Source organism: Argiope bruennichi, chromosome 6 (assembly GCF_947563725.1).
Source record: "Argiope bruennichi chromosome 6, qqArgBrue1.1, whole genome shotgun sequence".
NCBI classification, from domain to species: domain Eukaryota; kingdom Metazoa; phylum Arthropoda; class Arachnida; order Araneae; family Araneidae; genus Argiope; species Argiope bruennichi.
This window is the reverse complement of record NC_079156.1, coordinates 84,847,773-84,869,857: the sequence shown is the minus strand read 5'-3', so window position 1 is coordinate 84,869,857 and position 22,085 is coordinate 84,847,773. Positions and strand designations below refer to the sequence as shown.

The 22,085-nt window shown below is 29.1% G+C and overlaps 1 protein-coding gene across 2 annotated transcripts in view; it reads left to right on the top strand.

Moving 5' to 3' along the window:
• Positions 1 to 13,667, top strand: part of LOC129971381 (nitric oxide synthase, salivary gland-like) — a 204,653-nt gene extending 190,986 nt beyond the window's left edge. For both annotated transcript variants that reach the window (XM_056085095.1, XM_056085094.1), the window contains 6 exons: positions 1,115 to 1,325; positions 2,848 to 2,929; positions 5,779 to 5,906; positions 8,917 to 9,074; positions 10,182 to 10,373; positions 12,498 to 13,667. In XM_056085095.1, coding sequence (XP_055941070.1) covers positions 1,115 to 1,325; positions 2,848 to 2,929; positions 5,779 to 5,906; positions 8,917 to 9,074; positions 10,182 to 10,373; positions 12,498 to 12,608 — 882 coding nt within the window. In that variant the 3' untranslated portion in view covers positions 12,609 to 13,667. The remainder of the gene's footprint in view (positions 1 to 1,114; positions 1,326 to 2,847; positions 2,930 to 5,778; positions 5,907 to 8,916; positions 9,075 to 10,181; positions 10,374 to 12,497) is intronic.
• The last annotated feature ends 8,418 nt before the right edge of the window (positions 13,668 to 22,085 follow it).

The window sequence follows — 22,085 nt, the reverse complement described above, 5'->3', positions numbered from 1 at the left end:
AAAATTCTTATTTGCAGATTTCACAAAAAAAAAAAATGATGGAATTAAATAAACAAACAATCTATTTCGATTTAAACGAAGAATATGAAAAAATAAATCATTCCTAAATTCTAGCAATTTTTTTAAAATTTAATTTTAAATTTTTGACTGTGATAAAGACGCATAATTAAATATTTTTAATAAAAAAATTGTTTAAATTTCATAATAATGAAGATTTTCGAAAAAACTTTGCACAAAAAGATTCTTAACATTTTTTTTTTTAATTAGAGAAAATTAAACGATAGATAAATTAATTACGGAAAAAGATTTTGCGTTTTAAAGTGCCTTATAAATAATATTTGAACGATAATACTTTCGAAAGTCATCGCAAAAAATAGCCAATATTCTGCTTAAGTAGGTTAATTAAAAATTCAAATTTATCGCCTCCAGCTGTATATTACCCCCTTACCTTCCATTGTATATTTGTACCATAGTTTTTTCCTAGTTATTACTTGTAGAAAGCCTCCAAGCATTATCGTTTAATGTTAGTAAAAACCTTCCTTTAAAGAAAACAAAATAACCTAGATAGCGATATACTAAAAATAAATTAATTTATAATGTAAAATTTCCAAAACTCTAACTTATTGCTAAACTGTAACCTATTTAAGAGAGTGCACTTTTTAGTTGGGAAATAAGCGAAATCAAAGACTTAGCAATTCAATATTACTTATGAAACTTGCCTGATTTAAACGGAGTAATCTCGAATGAAACATTGAATCGATATAGTACTAGAAACAAGTTTATTAAAATAGAAATCGAAGAAACTTTCAAATGTGCTAGACAGCGAAAGTATTTCAAGAAATAATGGCAGTTAAAAGTTTTGTACGCGAATGAGTTCAAAAACCGGTTGAATTACTCACATATTGATTTTCTAATAACAGAGTATCTATTTTGTACATTTTTTAATATACTAATTCTTGATAAATTTAAAAAATAAACTTTTCCACTTCATAAATGCAGAGAATAGCCTATATCTCCCATTAGCAACAAAATAATGATAGGAGATTTATGCGATTCTCTGTAATTTATGCCAGAGTATTCAGTAATTCTCAACAGATATTTTCAATCGTCTCAGGATTCCATCCGGTATGAAGATTGGAAGTCTCATTTGTACCCGAACCTTTTAGAGGTTTTGGAATACTTCCCTTCAGTAAACCCCACCCCCGGCTTCCTCCTTACGCACCTCACACCGCTCCAGCCACGATTCTATAGTGTCAGCTCCTCACCGGAGTTCCATCCTGGTCACATACATCTAACGGTGGCTGTGGTCATCTACAAGACTCAAAGTAAGCAAAAACAATCTTTTGTCGAATAAAAAATATTTATATAGAAAGAAATGCATTAACAGAAAATACTAGGTTAATATGATATCAAGATTTCCGCTTTTTTTATTGTAAGTAACCATAAATTTATTGCTCTTACTTTTTTGTTTACGAAGTATAGACAGGAAAAATATTTTAAATAAATAATATTCTTTTCCTGCAAAATTAATCTCATAATAAGGAAGAGAATTTTACAGATATTTTAATGGATGTTTAATGAATGCCAGGTCAAAGAGCTGGCAATAAATACAATGATTCTCGAAAGTGCACGATTTTTGTCTATATCTCTATTAGAAATCCAGATACGAGTTCTTTTTGGAAATTACCATCTACTTTCTCGGAAAATATATAAAAAGAGGCGCACACACGAGAAGTAATCAAGTGAATTCTCTCTTTGGAGTATTGATGTCCAGTGTCTCTGAGCGTTTTGTCCTATTTCAGTTGTTTAATAAAGATTTGTCTTTTGTGTGTTGTTGATTTTTACAAATGCTGCTTTTGTTTACACGTCGTTTGTATTTTGTCCGTGTCTTCTTTTAGGATAAAACACTGTTATTTGTGATAGAGATTATAGGACTTTTCCATTGTACATTCCTCTTCTATGCTTAAAATGGATCGAGCTTTAGATTTCATCAACATAAGCCAATTAAAAGTCGTCTCGAGGAGACGCTGTGCTTTGATTGGTGAATCATTCTTGAGATGGCCATTGAAATAGTCTGAAACAGCGACAGTTTCATGTCTTAATCAATTTTTGTCGCAGAAGACATATTTTTTGTTGTCTGTTTATTTAAAACCCTATTAGCCAATTAAAAAAAATCCAAGTCTTTTAACAGAAAGAGCTTTCATATAATACTACAGCCGTATGCTGCTGTAGTACAATTAGCAATGGGTTAATATTGTAGTAAATTGTTCGTAAAATCTTCGCCAAACAATTCAAAGTAAATGATTTAATAAGTATATTCATTGCGAATTTTTAACAACCAGTAATAACGTATTATCAATTAAAATCCTCCATATTTCATTCTATATTTTTATTAGATGGTATTTTATATTCCTGAGTTATTATATTCAGCCTGAGTTATATTCAGCCAATAATTTAAAATAATGTTTCTTGTAAAAGAAGGGAGAAAATGAAAATACTCAATATTTTTCACTTTGAAATTTTGAATGAAGTGAGTTTAGCACAATTAGACTTTTGTTTTGATTAAAAGTATATTGCGCTATAATATCTCTTACTATGAATATAAAAACCTTAAATTAATTACAATGAATATTTTTGATTAAAATCTTTCAGCCTAAATTAAATATTAATAACTTAATTTTTGACGAAATACTTACATAAATGCATAATAGATATTAGGAGTAATTTGAATATTGTTACTCAATAGAATAAATCTGCAAGTCCTAATTTGCTTTTGCACAAAATGCTTAATTTAAAGTTAAATTTAGTGAGAAATTTAATGAGAAATTGATACCTGCATTCTTTCAGATAACGCTCAACATTATGGAGTTTGCTCAAATTATCTGGCATCACTTCCTCTTGGATCAGAAATCGCCTGCTTCGTTCGGAGGTCAGTCAACATTTTAATTATTTTTAATTTAATTTTCAACATTTATTATTTTTTTAACTGTGTCCTTCTACATTATTGTTAAATCTAAGATAGAGCAGATTTTATATACATGTGTCTGTTATATTTTTTCAAATAAGAAAAACCGACATATAGTATTTTCATCATATTATTCACATTCTAAGGAATCTACCTTTCAACTATTTCATAAAATATTAGCCATCTTTGATTGCCAGTAATTTCACTCAATTACAGTTAACATGTTAAGCGACAACCTTGTTTTGGCGTTCTTTCCGTCTAGCCCACGATATCCGATTTCTTTAATATGTAAAATATATATAAAACATATATAAATTTATATATGTAAAATATAGCGATAAGACTGAATGCATTTAAGTGCATTGTTTTGTAATCTTCATTTTAAAATTCATTAAATGTTTATCATCAGTCAATAATGACTAAAGCAACCTGAACGAAAAGTACAAAGTCAGTCAACAATGACTAATGCAATTTGATCTAAAAGTGCTAAGTCAGTCAACAATGACTAATGCAATTTGATCTAAAAGTGCTAAGTCAGTCAACAATGACTAATGCAATTTGATCTAAAGTACAAAGTCAATCAACAATGACTAACGCAATCTGAATGAAATACAAATCAGTCAATAATGGTTAAGATACAAATCTAAGACTAAGATACAGATACAAATCAGTCAACAATGACTAATGCAACTTGAACGAAAAGTACAAAGTCAGTCACCGGTGACTGACGAGGTATGAAATAAAATAATGATTCAAAAAAAATTATTCATAAGTCAAATTTCCACCGTCCAAAAATATGTTTGTGTCAAATTTGGTAGCTCTAATGATATGATCAGCAGACAGCAACACACATTCACTTTTATTATACCATATGCCCATGTCCAGACACATTGTGATTATCTGTGTCTGAAGAAATGTACTTACTCATCAGTTAAGAACAAAAAAGCATTATTCTACAAAAAATGCTCTGATATTCCATCGCCGAATTTGAAGGGTCATTAAAAGATATCAAAGTAAACAAAAACTGAAACAGAAGACTACATTGCAAACCAAGTTTAATAGAAAAAAAATCACGAAAAATACACTTGCAAGTTACAGCAGCTGACGACAAGCGAGAACAAGGAAACACAGCTTCAGATGCACAATAAAATGATGGCAATAGAATAATAGAAACAATACGGACGAAAATACACACAGGAAACAGTAAAAGTCTCTGAAAAGGGTGCAACCTTACATCTTTTCTAATACAGACTTGAAGACAATTGAATCACAAATTATATCTATCGTAATCTAACTGCTACCATATGTGGTCTTCCAGCGTATACACAATTACGCAAGAAATAAGAAATTTAAATTGAAGAAATATTATGGATTAAGATGCAGTGAATATTAGGGTCAAATGATAAGACTAGCTTGTTCAATTTATCATCCTGATTCTTTCATTTTCGAGAGTTTAACTTAATAAAGAAGATTACATATGAGATTTTAATTTTTATTTCTCCTGACACGTAGCACTAATTTAAATCAGATCTGTTGAGATAAAAACAAAACTAAACAGGGGGTCAAGGAATCATTCATCGAAAGCAAAATTTATCTTTAGAGCCGGTTTAATATGTCATCTTGTCTGATCTATCAAGTAATGAATGAAGTAAGTATACATGTAATAGGGCTGTATGTTTAACTAGCCGTCTTTGATAACCAGGTGTTCGCCCATGATATTAATAGCATTAATTTAGTTGTGTCAATCACCTTTGGAGAACTACTTCTTATAACGTCATATAAAATTATTTTAAATTATACTTGCACAATAAATATGGTGCAATTAAACGAATGAAATTGGTGAATTCGATTTGTTGATGAGGCTTGGGCTGTGTCAAGATTTTGTTCTGTTATATCTCTAGAAAATAAAGAGGAGCAAGCTATCATTGATGTCATTTGTCTATACATCATAAGCTTTCAAATAAAATAAAACTGGACTGGGGTCTCAAATGTGATATTTTTCTCCAAAGAGAATTTACAGTAGTATAGTAGTGTTAAATATATATTTTAGTAAGATTAGTCTTATATTTATATTTCCATGAAAATGGGAAGATATATATAAAAAACTTCCCACCTTTTTTAAACAATATTGAATCGTTAAATGGATTCAAATAAATTCTATGATTTTCATTTTAAAATGTAATTTAATATCATATTGCTATTTCAAATACATTAAATTGGATAGAGAAAAGTGCTTCCATCTGCAAACCATTTTATAGATATAAAATTTTTTTTCCTTTTCCCCTTGAAAATAATCCAAGAACTGCGCTCATTTTTATAACTGTGTATAATATTTAAATAAGAAAAAATACAGTATTTAATATGTTATATTTTTTAAATAATCTTAACCCTTTCTAGGGCCGTGGGAAGTATGCGTCCCACCAAATTTATCAATCTTTGTATGAAATTATGTAGGTTGGCATAAGTTCTGCCAAATTTTTTTAGTAAAACAAAGATACTTCAGTTCTTTATCTTACACAAAATGATGTGTCTTGATTTATTACTTAATTATTAATTAACCAAATTAATTCATTAATCAAATTAAATTTATCTAATAAGATAAATGAATCCCTTTTCTTATTCTAATTTCAAGCCTAAAAATATTTAAACATAATATGACTAGAAAAAAATGGCCCTTTAAAGGGTTAAAGTAAGAAGATCCTTATTAAATTTTCAAACTAAATCTTACTAAATGATTTATTAACAATAAATTATTAGAAAATAGCCATTATTTATAAATTATGTATTGATTCCATTTTTATAACTTCATCTAGCGCTCCTAATTTCCGCTTGCCGGACAACCCCCACGTACCCATAATAATGGTTGGTCCAGGGACTGGAATCGCTCCTTTCAGAAGCTTCTGGCAAAAAAGATACCTGGATATACAGACGGCCGCTAAAGGTAACCTAAAAGATTACATTTGATAAATTGTTTTTCTTACAGAGTAACTGCCCATCATTCATATCCATCTATCCACAGCCATTGTAAAATAACGGCAGCAGTGGTACCAAATCTATGAGTCCACCAATGGTAAAGTGACAGTAAGAAAGAGAAAAGGGGCAAAAAATAAAAACGACTATAAATAAAAACGATTGCTGCGTCAATGAAGAATGCGGTCGAAAAAATTATATAATTCTCCCCGCGCAACTTACTCTCATTAAGGTATTAGAATAAAGAAAAAAATCTGCTACAATCGCTACCAAGAAGAATCTATACAAATTCTATAACAGTTGTCATTTAAACAGCTTTAGTTTTTTCTAAATATCACATTTGATTATGGCATTTCCATTTATATAATATAGTATTTGATATAAAGTTTATCTTTTTACTTAATTGTTCGATACTATGTGCAGAAAATGTATTTCTTTTGTGGCCCGCATTCATTTCATCCCCTGATGAGCAACTGATGCGTCGATCGCCATGTTTTACCACCTTTACTTTTTATTTCCATCTTTACTATCGATTTACAATATATTTGAAACTGAGTCGAGGCCGAAGACATAGAAGATACTTTGAACTTATTAAACTTCGCTTTATTCTCTCCCAGGATGCATCATTTATATACCAGCGCGGACGAACTGACGTCCGTTCACCAGTGATACAAGAACAGAATAGCATAAAAGAGGCAGAAATATTTATCCTTAACGATTATATAGTGTGAAATTCTGATAGGGATTTCTTTGCACGTGTCAATTTAGGAAAGGGCGAAATAAGTATTTTTGAAAAGAATTTGTTTAAGTTGGCAAATTTTCATCCCTTCACTCGGAGTGTGGGAATTACCGATTACAGCAGTAGAATTAAGGAAATAAAAAAGGTAGAATTGGATCTTTAGACAAGAGACCATTTTAGAATGAAGTTAATATGGGTTACATTAAGTATAAAAATTAGGAAATTAACTAGGATTTAATTTAGCTGTAGCGATATCATTACATATATATAAATTTAAATGACTTATTTCTAAAAATTAATTTCTCGAACACCAGCTTCCTGGAACTTCTAAGTTCCGGGGGCTATTCATTTTACCACGGAATCAAAATGTTGAATTGAAAGATTCCATTCTGAAATCATAAGCTCAGAATATTTTTTCATAGTCGTTTTTTCCCTACTTTCTGCCTTCCTATTCAGTTTGCTATACTGCTCTTGCCGTGGCTTAGATAGAGAAATTTTGACAAAAGATCAAAATTACAATGTTTCATTTACATTATGAAGAATAAAATTTGTTTAAGGACTCTTCTTCAAATCATGTTTTATATCATCGGAATCAAACCATTTGATGTTTAAATCAATATAATTAGTAATTGAAATATTTTGAGGGACAATTTAGAATTAATAACAATTTAACTAAGCATATATTCATTTTAATTTTCCTTTAATAAGAAAGTTAAATAAAAAGTAGACTATCATCATCGTCATCATCATCTAGAAATCTTTGTAGATGTTTAAGTATGTATTTAGTTCAAGTAATCTTTACCAATAGATCTTATAATTTTCTTTATTAAGAAATACAAAACGACCAGATACTTGAAACAAGCAAGGCAGATGTTTTATGCGACTATAAGCGTGCACATAACACAAAGAAACGGGAAAAACAGAAGTTCACTCCAATCACATCAAGTATAATATGCCTTTTAAATTGGCAAGTTCACGTAATCATTTTAATAAGCAAAGATATATGTTATCTATAGACAGGAAAAAAGATTCTACGCACAAAACAATCAATGTGTGATGAGAGCCGAGATGTACTGAAAATATTCTACAAGAAACACCATGTCTGGTGGTGTTCGGGTATTGTGTCAGTATCGGTCTTGTCTTTTATTAAGCCTTATGGATGATGGTGATATTCCAAATCAAGTTATAATTAGTTTTGTCAGAAATCACATTTTGAATGAAAACATTGCATCATTCTTACAAAAATATTATGTTCCAGCTTAGTTACTTCATATCTTAAATCTCAGAAAATGCTTAGGTGCATCTTCATTTTCTATAAAATTATGTATGGAGTGAAGGTATAGTTCTGGATTTTTGTGACTAGCCTTTTAAAAGATGCATATAGGGACAACACTAACGAAATTTTCTAAGCAACTGTAAAGACACCTTAAACCATCTCATTCAAATAAAATATTATCAATATTAAGATGCGAATATTGCTTGGATTACAACCATATACAACATAAAAATATCCTACATAGGATGGAATTTTTTAAAAAATGCAAAATTTAGGTAACAATACAAGGACCAACGTATTTGCTTAAAAATAAAAATGCAAGAGATATCATTAAAATTAGTATACTCAATATTTATTTCCATTTTTCGGTAGATTCCTTTAGGAAGCCAATCTATCGTAATGGTTCTTATGAGTTCGGGAAAATATCATCAGTTCTTCACCGCTTACGGTCCCTAGAACCAAAACCCATCCTTCGTTCAAAAGTTTATAATTGTATTATACATATGCTTATAACACTTTGCCCGTGTTATCGTGTGAACAGGATAAGTAGAGTAATTTTATTTGGATCTCAACTGGAATATGCTAAAATGTAAAATATATCGTACGCGTTCGTAAATGGCAAAGGGAGTATAGATGATGGGGGGGGGATTTTCATTTCGATATAATTTTCTAAATATTGAAGATAGAAAAATAAATCCAGTTAGCCTAATGAGCGCCTCATTAAGACGTACAACTTTTGTAGTTGACGTTTTTCTATAAATGCAATATCTTAGAAGCTAGTCGCTGAAAAGTAATTTTTCAATCTCTACTTTCGACTGTTTCTAACAACAACAATTTATGTTGCCAGATAGTAACTTATATGTAAAGGAATCTATCTACCTTTGCCTTCCAACTTGCCGAGAGGCATTTTTTAATATGAAAGTGATTATGAAACATTATATTTTGCTTAATACGACACTTTTCCAGATGGAGATGTGAAGAAGCCATTTGGCAACATGACCCTTCTGATTGGTTGCCGCCACCCAAAAGTGGAATTGTACCGGGAAGAAACGCAACACATGAAACAGATTGGAGTTTTGACCCAAGTTTATTCTGCTTATTCTCGCCTTCCAGGAAAGCCAAAAGTATGTACAAATATTCTTCATAGAAAAAAAATAATCAATAGTATGTTATTAACTCAATGATGGGGCTGAATTTTCGATTCAGAATATATTCACTTCATAATTCACAGAAATATTTTCACTTTAATAACCTTTTTACCTTTGCCTCCTTTTTAACATGATGGATGCTATCTGTAAACTATGCCCAGGCGCCATGCAGGGTACAAAAATCGTACAAAATGCTTTACAGTGCTGATCTTTAGAATTAGAGTTATCAAATTTGGTGCAGACTTCTTTAGAAGCAAGCCTCTCTAGAAAGGCTTTCAAAATTTCAATTAGATTTACGATTAAAATTAATAGCAATTTCAATGTTTTTTCCAAATTATTTCAAAGCATATTGCAGTAAACAGCCTTTATGATCTGCTACTAGTGGATCATTTCAACAAACTTGTCTAGGAAGCCTTAATCCTCAGTTCGAGTTTTGAAGAATGCAAATCAACATGACTTTTCTTTTTTGTCCCGATTAAAATATTTTCACTTTAAATAAAATAATTACAAAATAAAATCAATTAGTATTTGTACTTTAATTAAATTCATTCATAAATGTATATAGCTTCTTTTCCATTTGGAGTTTGTCTCTTACTGAATTTTCAGAAGCTGGATACATATCACTGCACCACTATAAAATTTTTAAAAATAAATTTTTCAAAGTTGCCAATTTTATTTAAATGCACTTTTTTCCTTTAATTTTAGAAGATATTATTTTTAATGAAGCTTAAATGTTTCATTGCTTTAATTACAGCGTTTAAACCCCAAAATGTCGCGACGATATTTAATAACACTTTCTTGTATGTACAATATTCAAATTTTAAAAATAGAACAGAAACAGACGAGTCAAACCTAAAACCTTATCATATAATGTTTTGTTTCGAACTAGAAGTTTAAATTTGCTTTGAAATTCTTTTTAATACATTATCGACATTTTCTGTTTACAAGACATTCTCATTAAGACTTCCGAAAGTCATTAGTTGGATATACTGCTTAGAGGCAACGAGCAGGGTACAGAATTCTGTGAACATCCCACTGCAATGTAAAATGAATGGAACTGCAACAATATTCTCTTCATTGCAGAGTTACGTGCAGCACATTCTTCGTGAAATTTCAGACAAAGTGTACAAGGAAGTAGTCCAGGAGAGAGGCCACTTCTATGTTTGCGGTGACGTCAGCATGGCCGAAGATGTCAACCAGACTTTGAGGGCGATCATTCAAGAACACGGACAAATGAATACCATGGGAGTAGATAATGTGGTCAAGCGATTGCAGGTATACTCATCCTTAGGTTCCAAAATTACAAGTAAAATTTAACAATAAAAGAATTCATCATGACACGTTCTTTCATATGAAAATAAATTTCTTCATTAACCTATGAACTTCAAACAGATTTTATAGGGTGTGCAATATTGTAATGCTGCTATTCGTGCAGCAGCATATATGTATTCTTAAGTAGCTAGTATTTTTTTTATAGGACAGTTAAAGCTCGGAATTTTATCATGCACGTTATGAATTTATAATAATAAAGGGTGCCCCAAAATGAATGTAACATTTGAATTTGTTACCATTCGTGCAGTAAAGTGCAGTTAAATAGTTTTAAACCCTATTTAAAAAAACGTTTGACAGCTGATAGTTTAGGATTAGTAAAAATGAAGCGTTACACGATAGAATAATGTGTTAACGCAAGATTTGAATAAAATAAAAAACATTTCTTTCTTTAAAATGTTATATTTTTATTGAATCGTGCGGTGGCGGGAAACTTTTCTTGTGATGGTTGGGACGACGTCACTTTCGTTTCCTCACAAATTCTTTTCCGTTGGGACCCCACGTTGGGTGCCAATGTGGTGGTATGTAGATTATTATGGTCCGTGCAGGAACCAACAGGACGAATGTTTTTAGGAACATTTCTTTTAATAATCACATTCGCACACTGAACAAACACAAAGACAAGACATTCACGCGCGCGGCTTCACAGTTCAGCATCACATCTCATTCTAATTACAATCGCAATGCACTATGGGATGACATATGGGATGGCCTAATCAGGCATCGCCATCTAGTATCCAAAAGAGAAGATAAGAGTAATGCAACTGCTACAATCGTAGAATACACAGGGTAGGGTTATGTATGGAACAACGCAAGGGCAAATGACGCCCATGGCTTTGCTGACACATATGCACTCTTTTGTCGAAATTTTCCACAACCATTTTGCAAAAATGTGGCAGAATTTTGTTGATGCAGCGTTGAATTTCCTCCTCCTTTAATGCACGCGTGCTTGTGGGCTTATTGATATAGACCTTTTACTTCAAATAATCTCATAAAAGAAATACAATGGCGTTAAATCATACAATCTAGAGGACCAATTCTTAAATTTTCGAACTGTGGCCGCCAGACTTTTTGAAATATTGTTCAACAATGAAAACACGTTATTTTATCGCGTAACACTCCATTTTTACTATCAGCTGCCAAATAGTTTTTAATAGGGTTGCCGGCACTTTACTGCACGAATGGTGGCAAATACAAATCTTGCGTTAATTTTGGGACATCCTTTATTTTATTTTATTAACTAAGAGAATTAATTATAGGAACAAAAATACTTTTGTTTGTAGATTTCGGTCTTTAAAATAATTACAGGTAATAAAAACCATTTTATAGTTATATTACGAATATTTTATTAGGCAAGAGCAAATTAAATCAAAAGGATGATATTTATATTTGTAGAATTAAAATAATATATTCACGAGCATGAAAACTGGCAAACTAAACTTTTTGGATAAATAGATTGCATTGCTTTAATACATCTACATTTTTTTTTTCATTAAAATGCTTTAAACCTTTCATTTTTTAAGGGAAAAAACTGTTTAAAATGAATTTAAAGAACTTAAAATACTATTTGAATTTTTCGCAAACTATTAATCAACAAAATTATTTTTACAACTTACTGAGGATATTAAATATCAAGAGTATTTGTATATATAACAGCAATGGATTTACGGAACTCCGTTGTGAGACAAAATGGTTCGCAAACACCTCCACATCAAAATTTGGAATGGCAATTATAATTTTTAAGTTTAAGTGAAAGATTAAAATTAATTGAACTAGTTTAGACTAGCGCATAAAGTTCTAAAATCATGAAATTTGGTGTAATTATTTATTTAATTATTATGATCGAATTATCAATCCAGAAATAGTATTTTGATTATTTATGGGGCAATAGAGAACTTGAATGGATTTGCGTTGCACATACCTCTACGGAAATAGATTTAATTAACTATTTTCGTTAATTATTTTCGAAAAAAATCCAGAAAAATTTCACACGTGTAGCTGAGGGAAGGCAGAAATGTCTTTTATCTTCTAATGAATTACCATTTTCAAATGCTAATTACTTTATTTCAGGAGGAAAATAGATATCACGAAGATATATTCGGTATAACACTGAAAACGGCCGAAGTGACGAGCAGAGGTCGGGCCGAAGCCAAAAACCGCAAGAGCACTTCTTCAAGCTGAAATGACACGAGACGGCCAAAAAAGATAAGACTGTACAAATCATTACGTGTACAAAGAATAATTTTCCGTATATCCTTACCTGCTTCGTTCCTTGAATAAGCAAATATATATTATAATCCCAATATTCTTAATCCTATGCAACACCCCCATGATATATTTGTATATATAAATATATATACCTATTTTTGAAATTCAAAGTTGAAAAGGACTCTCCTTTGAAGTTAAGTAGCTCCAGCAAAATTGTTGATGGCCTTTAGTTTCACTAAAAAAAATTCCGAGAAATTTGGTGTAATTTTAGAATATCCAGAATTGAATTCAATATTTCATTTCAATTAGAAATCAATTTTTTTTAATAAGAACTAACATATATTTTTCAAAGGTAGCTATTGGGCCGCGGTGGCCTGGTGGTAAGGTCTCGGCTTCGGAATCGAGGGTTTCAGGTTCGTGACCCGATTCCACCGAAGAATCGTCGTGTAAGGGGGTCTGTTGCAAGTTAAATCCGTCATGACCAAACGTTCTCCCGCTGGTGTGGTGTGGAGAGGGGGGTGCCAGCTAAGGTGTCGCCCTCGTCATCTGACAGCGGTTCAAAATTACGAGGTCTGTCCCAAAATAGCCCTAGTGTTGCTTCAAACGGGACGTTAATATAACTAAACTAAATTAAACTCAAAGGTAGATATTAGACAATATAATTCAGAAAGATATCACTCTCAATTAAGTTCACTTATTTCTAACTGATACGTTGTTTCAATTGTTAAGTTAAAGAAATTATTTCCTAACATTTTGTGCAATGTATTTCTCCAATAATCGGATAGAAACTATTTATGTTTCAAAGCGGCTAGATAAGAGTTCACTGAAGTTCGTATGCAGGGCAGAATTCAGTCCTGAAAGGTCTTTAGAAAGTGCAAATTTTTCCTCCTACTTCCCCATTTTAACTCCTAAAATTAGATATTTTTTTTATTAAACTAATTTCTATCTCTATATAAGTAAAAACTTATGCCAAAATTGCAATAATAAAATATTTAATTTCCGTTCACCTTCAAAGGAACAGAATTTATTAACTCGCGTGTAAAAAAAGTAATTGAATTAAAAAATTGTATATTTTTGCTAGAACTATAGAAGTATGAATCAGTTCGTCAACTGAGTAAAAGATTGCTTCAAACAATTTTGCAAATGAATTCTAATACATAAAAAAAAAAGGGAAAGAAAAAGTAAAGAAATTCTGAAAAGAAAGTTTTGAAATTTAAACGATATTGGATTTTAATTTGAATAAAATTGATCAATGGAAGGTATAATATCAAATTACCTTGAAAATACCACAAAAAAATCACCAATCCTCCAACTCCCCCCCCCCTTCACCTTAAGGTAGGTGATTATGTTCGGAATGAATTTTTTGAAAAAACGCAGAAAAATATTCTTTTAATTTTTGCGTAAAAAAGGATTTTAAAAAAATCTACAAAATCAAAATATATAGTTAAATGACATGGTTTTTTTAATTGGGAAAACATTTTTTTTGGGGGGGGGGGCTAAAAATACGGTGTCAAACAAAAAACTTATAATTTAGAGGGTTATCAAATGATTTGCTTAAATTTTGCAAATAGCGTAATAAATATATTACCTAGATCCTGAACTAAAAAATACGCTGTATTTCTATTCATTCTTTAAATATTGAAGTTCAACTAGTAAATAACAAAACATTTCCTTTTTGCATTTTGAAGCGTTAAAACAATTTTAAGATATTTCTAAATGAATTATTACTTATTATCTAGTTCAGGAACACATTAAGAAATTATACCAAATTTCAACGAAAAAAATATAGAGATGTTAAATGAATATAAAAATCAGTAAATTTCCCAGAAAAATGGATTTAGAAACAAAATTCGAACGGTTTATATAAAAAAATCGTTCTAACATTAAGAATTAAAAAAAAAGTCATATTTTGGAAAAAGAAAAAAAAATAGACTTTTCAACGTAGTCACTTACCTTAAATTAGTAGTTGCCTATTCAATATCTCGAACCTTTCCGCCAGCGGCACATCAAATGCACAGCATCAGTTCAATTCGATCCCATTCGTGAGTTGTGAGATTAGTTATACTAATAACCCATTTGACAATAATTGGTTAATTTGGTAAGGACCTAGTTATCTTGAATGCGGTTAGATGACAAGGACGACACCTGAGCTGTCGCCCTCTTCTCCAGATTCCGGATCACACTAATAGAGGGGTTTTAAATATATCAGACATACATGGTGGCTCTCTCGGTCCCGAACTCGTGGCCTTGCTACAGCGGCCTCGTGACTTCTGATTAAAGATGTACGATGAGATGGCTTGCAGTTGTCATGTGAATTGATTTCAGTACGATTTACTTTTGGAAAAACACCAGACTTTTCCCAAGTACAAAGTTCAACATTTACACCTTCACAAATTATTTATCTATAAAATGGTTACTATTATTTATAATAAATAGTGATAATATTATTTATTTATATTCTATATAACATCATTATTCCATGATTTAGTAGTTACAGTGTGCGTTAATAAAACCTTTCCACATGGCTCATGATCCTAACTGAAGTGAAAGCGGCCCATGGAGATTAAAATTTAAATATCAATTCTTGGAAGTTGGGAAGGGATAAAGGTAAGCCACCGGCGCATTGTCCAAGAGATCCTTGATTCGGCCATTAGTACATCTAACACCCTGATTAATTAGAAATGTATAAGATTTTGAATTTCCGCAGTTTACTACGCTTGTCTTATAACAAAAAGTTAATAAAAAAATGTATAAAAAGAGCAAATAAAATAATGCAGGAGTTTTTTTTTAATTAAAATTACACCAACTTATTTCATTAATTATTTATTAGTTAATATTTGGAAAGGAAGACTTTTGTTTATCCCATTACATTTCAGTTTTACTATATGTGCTTAATAATTATAAAAATATTATATTTATTTTAATTATATTTGACAGTTTTACAGTCAAACAAAAACTTGCTGTATAATTTTTTTTATATATACATTTTACTTCTCTCATTTATATGTAAATGCTGGTAAAAAAAACCTTTAACTATATACAACTTGACACTAAATGGTATGTATTTCATAATGTACAATACTTAAAACAAATTATCAAATGATATAAAAAATATATAGTATTTAATTTCAGTGCATTACTTGTATCAACTTTCTAATTATTAAAAAATAATGTACATATCATGATATATAACATATCATATAATGTATTAATTGTACTTTTCCCTGTTTCAAATATAATGTCTGAATGTTGATTCGTGACAAGTATACCCATGCTCTATGCTAAAATTGTTTGTTTGTGAATCCCAAATGCTGAATTTTGAAGCTAAATAAATTTATGCAAATCATCTACTCTGAATTATTACATGTTACAAAACTATTTCGAATATATATATCATGTACAAAGAAATAAAATAATAGTATACTAAATTATATTAAAGAACTGAAACCTATCAACTTCCAAGGCAATGAAATCAATGACATTATTTTTCAGCTTTTTTTAAGTTTTAAAATTTATTAATTTAGAAAATATTAATGTAATTCAGAAATCTTGCAATTTTAATTAACCATTTAAACATCTCCATTTTATAAAACTGTTGGATAAAAATGTTGTATACAAACTTCATTGATCAAGATAATTGTTTACTAAATCTTCAATAATGTTTAACAGAATTTCTAAAACGATAATATTAAAGCAATTCAAATTATTCTAATAAAAAACAAAACTTTATTTTTTTGTATAAATTTATTTGTAAATTTAACATTTATTTACAATAGTAGAATTTTTAAAATTTTTAATGATATTCTATTTTTTACTCTTTAATTTACTACTCTTTTCATAAATATTATGGAATTTTTGAATTTAACAGACAATCTAGTAATTTATTTTCATATATTCACAATGGTATATAATACATATAAAATGATTCCTTGAAAACACATAAATGCAGGGATGGCCAGAAGTAAAATACCAGGCAATGAATGAATGAAAAAATTGATGACAGAATTCTATATTCATAAGCGTAAAGGAAAAAATAATATTTTTAAATTTATACTGGAACAGTCACTGGACATTTAAAAGCCACATGGTGATCACTATGGAGATCAAATCACAACCAAGCCTACTAATTAAACTGCAACTAACTATACATTAGGAAATCATAGAATTGTCACATAATTTCCAACAAGTTATACTGCTTTGATTGCAACCACAAGTTGTCCTAGTTTAAGGCAATTTCAAAGTATAAAAAAGGACTACTCAAATAGAAATCGAAATTGTGAAGTCTGAGCAAAAGTATAAAGAAGATAATTAATAAATTATATATGCACGTACACACACATAATAGAGAAAGTTGAAGCATGATAACGATAGCATTGATATTATTTATGTTTGATTTGCCAACTTAGAAGATAGACTGTTTCAAATAATAAATGGGGCACTTTTTTGCCACCTTATAAATTTTATTTTTCAAAAAATTCTTCAATCTCACTAAATTTTTATATTGAGAATTTTTTTAAAAAAAATTAAGAAAACAAAACTTCTAGTTTGAAATAATCTCTACATGATAATTTTTTAGACTTTGTCAATTTTATCGTTAAATTCAAGCTAGAAAATATAAAAAAATATAAATCTAGTAAATAAAAATATTGCTGTGAAATACAGTTAGATAATAATAGAATTATTGTTCATTAACAATTTTACATAGAAGTAAAATCAGTATTTCTAAAATATTTTTAATTGGTATAAAAAAAATTTCACAAGATACTTCAAAGTTATTCATGAATATTATTAAAATTGTGACCTCCATTTAATTGAAATTTATTTTCAAAAAACCTTTTCTTAGTGATTAAGAATATAAGTATCCCATCTTTGATAATTAATACTTCACTAACTATGCAAGAAGTAAATGTAGCAAATTTTATAGCTCTAAGTCAAATAGATTCTACATCATACATACATTCAAATTAAAAAATCTACACCATACATTTATACTTTACATTTAGTATACCAGCTTATAAACACTATTATATTAAAACCCAGAACTAAATTTATAGCTGAAATCCAACCAAGTGATCTTTTTAAATGGCAAGCACTCTATAGAGGCCAAACAAAGAACAAAAATATAAAGTTAAAATTATTTCATTACAGTAATAAATATGCTTGGAACTATAATTTATTTCAAAATATTGAGAAACAAGAATAAAAATTTGATATGAAATTTAATACATAAAGAATTGAAAAGTACCAAAAAAAAAATTAAAATCTCGAGAAAACTAAAATAAATCTCAAAATGTCTATATGTACCTTAATAAATCTTGCATATATTTAGAAAAAAATTTATAAAAATGCTTTAACAAGAAGAAATGTGTTGTGCACAATTTAATAAGTTATAATTAAATACATAATAGTTTCACTCAATATATAATCGACGAAATAGAAAGCAATATAATAGATTCACCAATCGGATATTCCCACTAATCCAACACACCTGTTAGAATACTTTATTTGGTGAGTAGCCATTTTTTTTTTTTTTTTAAATAAACCAAAGCTTTCCTCCTCTTAGTATATGACTTGACTGTTTAATATTTTCTTATTCCATATCTTAACATAGTAGCATTTTTCTCCCAAGCATATGTGTAGAAAAAGGTATTTTGTATAATACTTTTTTCTATATGATTTAATTAAAATTAATTCAGTGATGTCTACATGATTAATAATTCATATAGACATCATTCAGTTGTGTCTATAAGATTCAGTGATAATTGAGAATATTCAATGATATCTATATGATTCTCAATAATCCAAAAGTCTGATCCCATATGTGTTGAATAGGGTTTATACAAAAACCGACTTTTTGAAAAACCGGTTTTCAAATTCAATATTTCTAAAAAAACCGGTTTTAGCCGGTTTTCGAATTTTTGTCAAAAAAAATTGAATAGGGAAAAATAAAATATTTCCCCTATTCTATTTATTTTATTTTATTTTAATTTATATAAAATAACAAAAAAAAAGAAATCAATATCAAAGTCAAAATATAAAAAACAAAATTAAAGATTACATATACATATTAATTACACAAAATAACGAAAACTCAAACAAAAATTTCAAATAATATTTATATTATTTTCACTAATTTTAATTTCTCCTAAGAAAATAGGATTTTAAAAAACATAAAATATCCACTGAAAGGTGGCGAAATCTCATTCTTATTTTGGACACAATACTGAATGAAATTGAAAATACTCGTTCAATAGTTACTGAGTTTGGCATCAAATTACAAATCTAAGTTTTTTTGTTCTTTTATTCGTTTGTTCAAATAATGAAAATTCAGCTTTCAGTGTCTTTGGATTTGCAAATTTTTCTTCAGGGTCTTCAAGAAATTAAACAATTATATTATATCCGACAATTATTTTATGAACTGCTTTCAAATGATTATGTAGATTGCTCGTAGATGATCCTCTGCAGTTCAACATTTTATTACAATGATTTCAGATTGCCTTGTTAATCCCAAACTTCTTGAAATTATCCCAAACTTCCGACTAACTTCCCAAACTTTATCTATTAATGAAATTAAAGTTATTGAATAAATATTTTCGACGTTTATTTTACAATTCTATTATTTTAACTATTTAATATAAATGCAATTTAAAATAATCTAATCTATACATTTTCTAGGAATTTTCAAAAAAAATAAACATTTCTTAATCTAATTCCGATGCTTGCTAAAGACATAATTTATGTTAAAACGCTGCAAAAGAAAATATGGAATATTTTAACACCCTGTGTTTTATTTAAAATTCCAATTTTATTTTAATTGAATATTTCGTATTGATATGGCTAGTTCAAGTGGTGTAGTAAAAAAGCTTTCAGGAGTGGTACGAAGAAACTTTTATAGGATATCATTAAATACTGTGATCAGGAAGCAGAAAACGGGGAATTATTTATTCCTTTCACACGTTCTTCGAAACGAGCCAGTCAAATTGCTGACGTTTCTATTAGCACCGACTTCATACCGATAGACAAAACATCCGCCGAGAAGAGATGAACTTTATCAAACTTTTGTTTCACCTAGAAAAAAAAAAAGTGAAAAGGGATTTTCATGAAAAACATAAATTGGCGAATTCGCGGCGCAACTGTGCAGTGCACAAGCACTGGCCAACGCAACTTGCAACATTGAAAAAAATGTGTTTGCTGCCCGTTGCATAGAATAGGTTTTCTTAATTTAAAAACTGGTTTTCGAATGTGATAAATTTACTTTAAAAAACCGGTGTTTGAAAACCGTCAAACCCTAGTGTCGAATTAAACAATCTACTGTACAAGCTATCAAATACACTGTCAAATGATACTTGAATAGATATTTTACCAGTGACAACTCATAACACTTTTGTAAAAATAAATAAATAAAATAAAATAAACTGAAAATTTTCATAAAATAGCAGTAGTATTCTTACCTCTTCTCGCAAACTTACAAATTATAGCATACCTCATCATAAGTTTCAAAGCAAAATCTAAGATAGTGGATCTATTCTTTATAACCAATTGTTTCAAAAATTGATACATATTTGAAGCAAAGATCATACACTAAAATTCAGATATTCATTTTGTTACATTTGTGAATAACTATATTAACATTGGAATCAAACCATTGCCAGATTTTATCCAAAATTTGATATAGAACTACAATTCTTGCAATAAAAGAATATATCCCAATTAATGGGTTTTATTTAAAATTGGATATAAATCTAGAAATTAAGTGTCAAAGCAGTATGTTGAATTTAATCAATATAGCTCAATACATTTATGAATTATGTTCACAGATTGTTATATTTCTAAACTAACAGAAGTATTTTCTCCAAAACTTTCTTGGGCATTCTCCAATAAAAGTGTTATCCTTATTCCCCTGCATAAATTGTAGACCTTGTGTAAAATCATGAATGCCTCATAGGACTTGAGTGATATATCAAATTTCATACATGCAACTCAAAGCATTTTTGAGTTATGTCCATAATCAGACAGATATAATGCCAAAGATATGCTTTTCAGATTCAGGCAGGCCCAAAACAATAGGGGGATCGTCTAAATCTTGAGTTCAAATTTTTTGACTATTACAATACTTTCTCTAAACTACCATATAAAAGTAAAAAGTATTTTTCTTTCTTAAGACATATCTATAATAAAAAGACTCACAAATCTCAAGGTTTAATTCTTACAATATTTTCTTATTTATATACTTTGAATATCAGAAATAAAAAAATCTGCATCAAAATCTTTTATAGTTTTATCATAACTCAGATTTTTCATTCCTATGAAATGCTAAACGCTTCAATTAATCATAAATAATTGAAATTGTATGTACTTAATATAATATAATATAAAAATGTTATTTGACTGCACATATTCTTTAAAAAAAACGAAAATTAAACTGAATCAATAACTAGAAATTGCACCTCTAGACAGGTTATTATAATAACAATATCTTGGATATAATTGTTACAGATTAGCTAACGAAAGTTGTAGCAGTAAATCACATGCACCTTGGCAGAGGACTTAAAAAAGAATATATATTATTTATAGAACACTTTAAATATAAATATATAGGAACATTAAAAACCTGGGTTCCTTGCTGTGGGATCCCTCACTTGTGTGGTTCACAAACACTCCAATCATCATTAGAATAAAAATAATGCTGAAATAAAATATTAGCAATATCTCTACTGAATAATATGAATCAGCATTAATAAAATTAGATTTCAGCTGAATAATCTTGACTGCAATCCAATATTAAAAAAAGGTAAAATTATGAAGTTTACAATATAATGTTATTATATGGTCTTTATGAAATTGGTTATTATAGATTATGTTATTAATCTATAATAACAATCACATATTGTCATAAATCAAACTTTCAATAATTCCGAAATCAAATATTTTTGATTTTGATTTCTGTACTTTAAAAATGTAGTCTGTCATCTTGATCAAAGGGATAATTAATGATTTTTAACTCCAAATAAACTCCCATTGATTTTTGTTAATTTAATCTCCTCTGTCATCAAAAGTTTATCATTGTTGTTTTAATTCAATACACAATTTTGTTTGTTGAGAATAAATACTAATATCAGCCCCCTTTTTCATGTGATTCTTCTGTTCCAAGAAATATTCGATTAAACGATATTTTGATTAAATAATTTCTTTTTCAAAAAGTAGAATTGATGGGGAAAAAAAAACAGATTTGTGTGTGTGTGTGTTATTTCACTAATATCATAAGATGAAGCAACATTCTATATTACTTATTTTCTTTGAATGAATAACATTTTATATATATCAAACTATTTAGAATGTTTAAGTAGGGAATGAATAAATTATATCGCCAAGATATATCACAGTGAAGAATACTTCAAATAAAATGGGACACAACAAAAGCCCTAGTATCTAAACATTTGCTTTAATAAA